Source organism: Telmatherina bonti (genome assembly GCF_933228915.1).
Source record: "Telmatherina bonti genome assembly, chromosome: 21".
NCBI lineage: Eukaryota > Metazoa > Chordata > Actinopteri > Atheriniformes > Telmatherinidae > Telmatherina > Telmatherina bonti.
In genome coordinates, this window is record NC_136630.1 from 1,740,642 (window position 1) to 1,750,621 (window position 9,980).

At 54.9% G+C, this 9,980-nt stretch overlaps 1 protein-coding gene across 1 annotated transcript in view; it reads right to left on the reverse strand.

The window, feature by feature from the left end:
- Positions 1–9,736, reverse strand: part of LOC306771315 (pleckstrin homology domain-containing family A member 1-like) — a 72,446-nt gene extending 62,710 nt beyond the window's left edge. Inside the window, exons 1-3 of the mRNA XM_079260473.1 lie at positions 9,683–9,736; positions 3,539–3,717; positions 832–888 (exon numbers count right to left, since the gene is read on the reverse strand). Of these exons, the coding sequence (XP_079116599.1) occupies positions 832–888; positions 3,539–3,679 (198 nt within the window). The 5' untranslated portion in view covers positions 3,680–3,717; positions 9,683–9,736. The remainder of the gene's footprint in view (positions 1–831; positions 889–3,538; positions 3,718–9,682) is intronic.
- Between the last annotated feature and the right edge of the window lie 244 nt (positions 9,737–9,980).

Genomic DNA, 9,980 nt, shown 5'->3' on the forward strand with positions numbered 1-9,980 from the left:
TACGCCGACCGACCGGACGTGGACGCTGCACGGGTAAAAACTGGCATTGAAAATAATCATCTTCATGATCTCCACTGCTAGCATGTTTACTGTTGTAAACAGCCGTGTGAGCTCTGCCTCTGGTGGATCCCGTGGAACAACCACAGGGACATCAGGGCAGTGGTGTCGGTCACACATGACTACTTACATTCATAAAAGGAGAATAAACCCTTTAAAGTTTGCACTAAAAAAGTCTCCGCATTGTTTGTTTTTGTGGGACCAAGATGATCAGAACGGATGTTTTTTGACAAACAGTTGAGATGAAATATCAGAAAATGGCCAAATTGTCAAAGCTTGGAACAATAATGGGATAAGGCGCCCAGGCATTTGGAACAAACTCCCTCGGCAGGCCTCGGACAAGAACACATGGTCATGCCATCCTAAGGAGCAAACTGACAATGATCCCGGTGAAGTCCTGCATCCATGTGGGAACAACTCCAAGTGTCAGCGATGCAAAGCGGTGTCGGACTCGGTATGCCCCCACAAAGCACACGCTGCCTGGGTGGGAACCCTTTCGCCTCCAGGCCTCCATGCAGGCTTTGCAACTGGCCACAGAACTGGAGCTGTATGACTGAGAGGAAATAATTTTTCTTCCTGAATCTGATGTCCAACTGCAGGAAGAGATCTGGTCTGCAGCCGAGGAGTGGGATGCCCGGCAGTCAGAGACTACTCATGGATTTATTATAAATTATTTAACAACACTTTTAGTTTGCCTTTTTTAATGAAACCGGTTTAAAATGCCAAAGCAGAAGTTAAATTCCAGGCTGCCGCGGTGTGAAAAGAGGGACTAACCTTGGAAATGTAGGTGAGTTTGACGGATCCCACCTTCTCCGCGCCTTTAGGCAAATTCTGTACAGAAGAAGAGACAAAAATCATCAGACAGCAGTGGAAGTAATAACAGAAGCGTGGCGTTCTCACGTGATGGTAGAAGGTCCATAAGGTCCATAAGGTCCATAAGGTCCATAAGGTCCATAAGGCCCATAAGGTTCATAAGGCCCATAAGGCCCATAAGGTCCAGAAGGCCCATAAGGTCCAGAAGGCCCAAAAAGCCCCATAAGGTCCATAAGGTCCATAAGGCCCATAAGGTCCATAAGGCCCCAAAAGGTCCCATAAGGCCCCATAAGGTCCATAAGGCCCATAAGGCCCAAAAGGCCCCAAAAGGTCCCATAAGGCCCCATAAGGTCCATAAGGCCCATAAGGCCCATAAGGTCCATAAGGCCCCATAAGGTCCATAAGGCCCATAAGATCCATAAGGCCCATAAGGTCCATAAGGTCCATAAGGTCCATAAGGCCCATAAAGCCCAGAAGGTCCATAAGGCCCATAAGGCCCAAAAGGTCCATAAGGCCCATAAGGTCCAGAAGGTCCAGAAGGCCCATGAGGCCCAAAAGGCCCCATAAGGCCCCATAAGGTCCATAAGGTCCATAAGGCCCCATAAGGTCCATAAGGCCCATAAGATCCATAAGGTGCATAAGGCCCATAAGGTCCATAAGGTCCATAAGGCCCATAAGGTCCATAAGGCCCATAAAGCCCAGAAGGTCCAGAAGGTCCAGAAAGCCCATAAGGCCCAGAAGGCCCAGAAGGTCCAGAAGGTCCAGAAGGCCCATAAGGTCCAGAAGGCCCATAAGGCCCAAAAGGCCCCAAAAGGTCCATAAGGCCCAGAAGGTCCAGAAGGTCCAGAAGGCCCATAAGGCCCATAAGGCCCAAAAGGCCCATAAGGTCCAGAAGGCCCATAAGGCCCCATAAGGTCCATAAGGCCCCATAAGGTCCATAAGGTCCATAAGGGCCATAAGGGCCATAAGGTCCATAAGGCCCATAAGGCCCACAAGGTCCATAAAGCCCATAAGGCCCATAAGGTCCAGAAGGTCCAGAAGGCCCATAAGGTCCATAAGGCCCCATAAGGTCCATAAGGTCCATAAGGCCCATAAGGCCCGTAAGGCCCATAAGGGCCATAAGGGCCAGAAGGTCCAGAAGGTCCATAAGGTCCATAAGGCCCAAAAGGTCCATAAGGCCCATAAGGTCCAGAAGGTCCAGAAGGCCCATAAGGCCCCATAAGGTCCATAAGGTCCATAAGGGCCATAAGGGCCATAAGGCCCACAAGGTCCATAAAGCCCATAAGGCCCATAAGGCCCATAAGGTCCAGAAGGCCCATAAGGTCCAGAAGGCCCATAAGGCCCCATAAGGTCCATAAGGTCCATAAGGCCCATAAGGCCCATAAGGTCCATAAGGCCCATAAGGTCCATAAGGTCCATAAGGCCCATAAGGTCCATAAGGCCCATAAGGGCCATAAGGCCCATAAGGCCCATAAGGTCCATAAGGGCCAGAAGGTCCATAAGGTCCATAAGGCCCATAAGGGCCATAAGGGCCATAAGGTCCATAAGGTCCATAAGGCCCATAAGGCCCATAAGGCCCATAAGGTCCAGAAGGCCCATAAGGCCCCATAAGGTCCATAAGGCCCCATAAGGTCCATAAGGCCCATAAGGTCCATAAGGCCCATAAGGCCCATAAGGGCCAGAAGGTCCAGAAGGTCCATAAGGTCCATAAGGTCCATAAGGCCCATAAGGCCCATAAGGTCCATAAGGCCCATAAGGCCCATAAGGTCCATAAGGCCCATAAGGTCCTTTCTGCAACACGCCACGAGTGGTTGTCGTCTGCTGTTGGTTTCTATGGGAACCAGCGTTGTCACTATAGCGCCTAACTAGAAAACCAGAACCCGCCCGGGTCCAGAGCCAGACACAAGAACCAGAACCCTACCCGGGTCCAGAGCCAGACACAGGAACCAGAACTCGCCCGGGTCCGGAGCCAGACACAAGAACCAGAACCCTACCTGGGTCCAGAGCCAGACACAGGAACGAGAACCCTACCGGGGTCCAGAGCCAGACACAGGAACCAGAACCCTCCCGGGTCCAGAGCCAGACACAGGAACGAGAACCCTACCGGGGTCCAGAGCCAGACACAGGAACCAGAACCCTCCCGGGTCCAGAGCCAGACACAGGAACCAGAACCCTACCGGGGTCCAGAGCCAGACACAGGAACCAGAACTCGCCCGGGTCCTTTTCAGTGGAAACTTGCTTCATCATTTCTGACCTAATAAATCCGACTGAAGCTCGTATGATGAGTCACGCGTGTGGAAACGGACACACGTGTAAACAAGTTTCTACATGTGGAGAAGTTTTCATCTCCTGGTCTGTGAATTAAAGGTGTTTTATGTCCTCGATAGAAACAGCAACGTAGCTGTGGAACATTTTAACGCTAACAACATATTTTCATGAGTTTCATTTATCCTGAAATATAAAATAAACAGACAAAATATGTAAATGAGGCATTTCCCATGTTTACTAAACGTCAACATCTTCCCCATACAGGTGTGATTATTTACAGGTGAGTGTTGCCATGCGACAGGTGTGCCCAGTGGAGACGACCTGCTGGTTGCTGCTGGAGCCGACTCCACCAGGAAGCGTACTTCTGGAGAAGTGGACGTCACACACCTGGACTCCTTACCTGCGGGTTGTCCGTGTACCACAGCAGGCCTCCCTGCACCGTGTCCAGGACGAAGTAGCGCCGCACGAAGCGCCCGCTGCCCTCACTCTCCTCCATGTCCAGGAAGCCGCAGATGCGATTGGTTCGGTCCACGTACGGCATGGCGACCCGGCCGGCTCAGCCGGGGCATCACAGGAGGTCTGGGGGGGGAGAGGGGGTACGTGTTACATCATCATATGGACACGGGACCAGGACTATGGGACCAGGAATACGGGGACCAGGACTACGGGGAACCAGGACTACAGGGAACCAGGACTATGGGGACCAGGACTACAGGAAATCAGGACTACGGGAACCAGGACTATGGGACCAGGACTACAGGAAATCAGGACTACGGGAACCAGGACTATGGGACCAGGACTACAGGGAACCAGGACTACAAGAAACCAGGACTACAGGGAACCAGGACTACAGGGAACCAGGACTATGGGGACCAGGACTACGGGAAACCAGGAATACGGGGACCAGGACTATGGGGAACCAGGACTACAGGGAACCAGGACTATGGGGACCAGGACTACGGGAAACCAGGAATACGGGGACCAGAACTATGGGACCAGGACTACAGGGAACCAGGACTATGGGACTAGGACTACAGGGAACCAGGACTACAGGAAATCAGGACTACGGGAACCAGGACTACAGGGAACCAGGACTATGGGACTAGGACTACAGGGAACCAGGACTACAGGAAATCAGGACTACGGGAACCAGGACTACAGGGAACCAGGACTACAGGGAACCAGGACTACGGGGACCAGGACTACGGGGACCAGGACTAGTGGAACCCGGACTACGGAACCAGGACTAGTGGGACCAGGACTACGGAACCAGGACTAGTGGGACCAGAACTGGTGGGACCCCGACTTGGAGGACCAGGAAAAGGAGGAACAGGACTACGGGACCAGGACTAGTGGGACCAGGACTAGGGGGACCAGAACTAGGGGGACCAGAACTAGGGGAACCAGGACTAGTGGGACCACGACTAGGGGGACCAGGACTAGGGGGACCAGAACTAGGGGAACCAGGACTAGTGGGACCACGACTAGGGGGACCAGGACTAGGGGAACCAGGACTAGGGGGACCAGAACCAGGGGAACCAGGACTAGTGGGACCAGGATTAGTGGGACCAGGACTAAGGGAACCAGTACTAGGGGAACCAGGACTAGAGGGACCAGAACTAGGGGAACCAGGACTCGGGGAACCAGGACTAGTGGGACCAGAACTAGTGGGACCAGAACTAGGGGAACCAGAACTAGGGGAACCAGGACTAGTGGGACCAGGACTAAGGGAACCAGGACTAGTGGGACCAGGACTAGGGGGACCAGGACTAGGGGGACCAGTACTACTGGGACCAGAACTAGGGGACCAGAACTAGGGGACCAGAACTAGGGGAACCAGGACTAGTGGGACCCGGACTACGGAACCAGGACTAGTGGGACCAGGACTACGGAACCAGGACTAGTGGGACCAGAACTGGTGGGACCCCGAGTTGGAGGACCAGGACAAGGAGGACCAGAACTAGGGGACCAGGACTAGGGGGACCAGGACTAGGGGGACCAGGACTAGGGGGACCAGAACTAGGGGACCAGGACTAGTGGGACCAGGACTAGAGGGACCAGGACTAGGGGGACCAGAACTAGGGGAACCAGGACTAGGGGAACCAGGACTAGGGGGACCAGAACCAGGGGAACCAGGACTAGTGGGACCAGGATTAATGAGACCAGTACTAGGGGAACCAGGACTAGTGGGACCAGGACTAGTGCGACCAGTACTAGGGGACCAGGACTAGAGGGACCAGGACTAGGGGGACCAGGACTAGGGGAACCAGGATTAGGGGGACCAGAACTAGGGGAACCAGGACTAGTGGGACCAGGACTAGGGGGACCAGGACTAGGGGGACCAGGACTAGGGGAACCAGGACTAGGGGAACCAGGACTAGGGGGACCAGAACCAGGGGAACCAGGACTAGTGGGACCAGGATTAGTGAGACCAGGACTAGGGGAACCAGTACTAGGGGAACCAGGACTAGTGGGACCAGGACTAGTGGGACCAGGACTAGTGGGACCAGGACTAGTGGGACCAGGACTAGGGGAGCAGGACTAGAGAGAACCAGGACTAGTGGGAGCCAGGACTAGGGGAACCAGGACTAGTGGGACCAGGATTAGTGGGACCAGGACTAAGGGAACCAGTACTAGGGGAACCAGGACTAGGGGAATCAGGACTAGGGGGACCAGGACTAGGGGAACCAGAACTAGGGCAACCAGGACTAGTGGGACCAGGACTAAGGGAACCAGGACTAGTGGGACCAGGACTAGGGGAACCAGGACTAGGGGAACCAGGACTAGGGGAACCAGGACTAGTGGGACCAGGACTAGGGGAACCAGGACTAGTGGGACCAGGACTAGGGGAACCAGGACTAGGGGGACCAGGACTTGGGGGACCAGGACTAGGGGGACCAGGACTAGTGGGACCAGGACTAGGGGGACCAGGACTAGTGGGACCAGAACTAGGGGAACCAGGATTAGGGGGACCAGAACTAGGGGAACCAGAACTAGGGGAACCAGGACTAGTGGGACCAGGACTAGTGGGACCAGGACTAGTGGGACCAGAACTAGGGGAACCAGGACTAGTGGGACCAGGACTAGTGGGACCAGAACTGGTGGGACCCCGACTTGGAGGACCAGGACAAGGAGGAACAGGACTACGGGACCAGGACTAGGGGAACCAGGACTAGGGGGACCAGGACTAGGGGAACCAGAACTAGGGGAACCAGGACTAGGGGAACCAGGACTAGTGGGACCAGGACTAGGGGGACCAGGACTAGGGGAACCAGGACTAGGGGAACCAGGACTAGGGGGACCAGTACTAGGGGAACCAGAACTAGGGGAACCAGGACTAGTGGGACCAGGACTAGGGGAACCAGAACTAGGGGAACCAGAACTAGGGGAACCAGGACTATGGGGAACCAGGACTATGGGGACCAGAACTAGGGGAACCAGGACTAGTGGGACCAGGATTAGTGGGACCAGGACTAGTGGGACCAGGACTAGGGGGACCAGGACTAGTGGGACTAGGACTAGGGGAACCAGAACTAGGGGAACCAGGACTAGTGGGACCAGGACTAGTGGGACCAGGACTAGGGGAACCAGGACTAGGGGAACCAGGACTAGTGGGACCAGGACTAAGGGAACCAGGACTAAGGGAACCAGGACTAAGGGAACCAGGACTAGTGGGACCAGGACTAGTGGGACCAGGACTAGGGGGACCAGGACTAGGGGAACCAGAACTAGGGGAACCAGAACTAGTGGGACCAGGACTAGTGGGACCAGGACTAAGGGAACCAGGACTAAGCGAACCAGGACTAGGGGAACCAGGACTAGTGGGACCAGGACTAGGGGGACCAGGACTAGGGGAACCAGAACTAGGGGAACCAGGACTAGTGGGACCAGGACTAGGGGGACCAGGACTAGGGGGACCAGGACTAGGGGGACCAGGACTAGGGGAACCAGGACTAGGGGGACCAGGACTAGGGGGACCAAGACTAGGGGAACCAGAACTAGTGGGACCAGGACTAGGGGAACCAGGACTAGGGGAACCAGAACTAGTGGGACCAGGACTAGGGGGACCAGGACTAGGGGAACCAGGACTAGGGGAACCAGAACTAGTGGGACCAGGACTAGGGGGACCAGGACTAGGGGAACCAGGACTAGGGGAACCAGGACTAGTGGGACCAGGACTAGGGGGACCAGGACTAGGGGAACCAGGACTAGGGGGACCAGGACTAGGGGGACCAGGACTAGGGGAACCAGAACTAGTGGGACCAGGACTAGGGGGACCAGGACTAGGGCAACCAGGACTAGTGGGACCAGGACTAGGGGAATCAGGACTAGGGGGACCAGGACTAGGGGAACCAGAACTAGGGCAACCAGGACTAGTGGGACCAGGACTAAGGGAACCAGGACTAGTGGGACCAGGACTAGGGGAACCAGGACTAGGGGAACCAGGACTAGTGGGACCAGGACTAGGGGAACCAGGACTAGTGGGACCAGGACTAGGGGAACCAGGACTTGGGGGACCAGGAGTAGGGGGACCAGGACTAGGGGGACCAGGACTAGGGGAACCAGGACTAGGGGAACCAGGATTAGGGGGACCAGAACTAGGGGAACCAGAACTAGGGGAACCAGGACTAGTGGGACCAGGACTAGTGGGACCAGAACTAGGGGAACCAGGACTAGTGGGATCAGGACTAGTGGGACCAGGACTAGTGGGACCAGAACTGGTGGGACCCCGACTTGGAGGACCAGGACAAGGAGGAACAGGACTACGGGACCAGGACTAGGGGAACCAGGACTAGGGGGACCAGGACTAGGGGAACCAGAACTAGGGGAACCAGGACTAGGGGAACCAGGACTAGTGGGACCAGGACTAGGGGGACCAGGTGTAGGGGAACCAGGACTAGGGGAACCAGGACTAGGGGGACCAGAACTAGGGGAACCAGGACTAGTGGGACCAGGACTAGGGGAACCAGAACTAGGGGAACCAGAACTAGGGGAACCAGGACTATGGGGAACCAGGACTATGGGGACCAGAACTAGGGGAACCAGGACTAGTGGGACCAGGATTAGTGGGACCAGGACTAGGGGGACCAGGACTAGGGGGACCAGGACTAGGGGAACCAGGACTAGTGGGACTAGGACTAGGGGAACCAGGACTAGGGGAACCAGAACTAGGGGAACCAGAACTAGGGGAACCAGGACTAGTGGGACCAGGACTAGGGGAACCAGGACTAGGGGAACCAGGACTAGGGGAACCAGGACTAGTGGGACCAGGACTAAGCGAACCAGGACTAAGCGAACCAGGACTAGGGGAACCAGGACTAGTGGGACCAGGACTAGTGGGACCAGGACTAGGGGAACCAGAACTAGGGGAACCAGAACTAGTGGGACCAGGACTAGTGGGACCAGGACTAAGGGAACCAGGACTAAGCGAACCAGGACTAGGGGAACCAGGACTAGTGGGACCAGGACTAGTGGGACCAGGACTAGGGGGACCAGGACTAGGGGAACCAGAACTAGGGGAACCAGAACTAGTGGGACCAGGACTAGGGGGACCAGGACTAGGGGGACCAGGACTAGGGGAACCAGGACTAGGGGAACCAGGACTAGTGGGACCAGGACTAGGGGGACCAGGACTAGGGGAACCAGGACTAGTGGGACCAGGACTAGGGGAACCAGGACTAGGGGAACCAGGACTAGGGGAACCAGAACTAGTGGGACCAGGACTAGGGGGACCAGGACTAGGGGGACCAGGACTAGGGGAACCAGAACTAGTGGGACCAGGACTAGGGGGACCAGGACTAGGGGAACCAGGACTAGGGGAACCAGAACTAGTGGGACCAGGACTAGGGGGTCCAGGACTAGGGGAACCAGAACTAGTGGGACCAGGACTAGGGGGACCAGGACTAGGGGAACCATAACTAGGGGAACCAGAACTAGTGGGACCAGGACTAGTGGGACCAGGACTAGGGGAACCATAACTAGGGGAACCAGAACTAGTGGGACCAGGACTAGGGGGACCAGGACTAGGGGGACCAAGGTTTTAATGTTGTCTGGAAAAGACCAAACGCATCAAGCAGGCAGCAAAATGAAAGTCAGGAACTGAATCCCAGCAGTTTCCTGGAAAGAATCCTCTCCAGTCAGCGCCGTCGCGCAGTTTCAGGGATATTTTATGCTAAATAAACATTTTAGAGTAAAAACTGATTTCTTTCAGCCGCAAACGAAAAACATGAAATAAAAGACTAAACATTCAGCGTGTTCAGACAAGAAGGAATTACAAACGCTCTTCTGGATTTTTTACGTCATCATTCATGTTTCACATCCAGCTGACGTCACATTTACTCTCCTACGGTCCGGTTCGACCGAACCCGCCCACGTACCGAACCCGGCCCACGTACCGAACCGGCCCACACTGTCTGCAGTGAAAGAGTCCATCCAAGCGGTCGCCGGTGCGACATGGAACCGCAGAGGGCCAGACATTTCCTCGGAACCGTCTGGATCAGGCCGAACCAGGCCGGAAATCCAAACAACTCGAGAGAAAACTTACACAGATCTGCTGAGTCCGGGTCCAGTACGGCAGCAGTCCGGAACCAGCGGCGCCAGCAACAGAAATACACACTGCTTCCGGGTTGTTAGAGAATAAAAGAGTTGCGTCATTTCCGATTGGGCTTCAAAGTAAAATATGTAATTAAAAACGTTTTTTTTTTTTTTTTTAAATTATGCTGTTATAATGTTTTAATATCTTCTAAAGCACTCTGGATAACTCTGTTGTTTAATTGTACTCTACAAAGAAATTAGTCTTCCCTAAGTACAGTATATTATATTAATTTTATTATATTATTTTA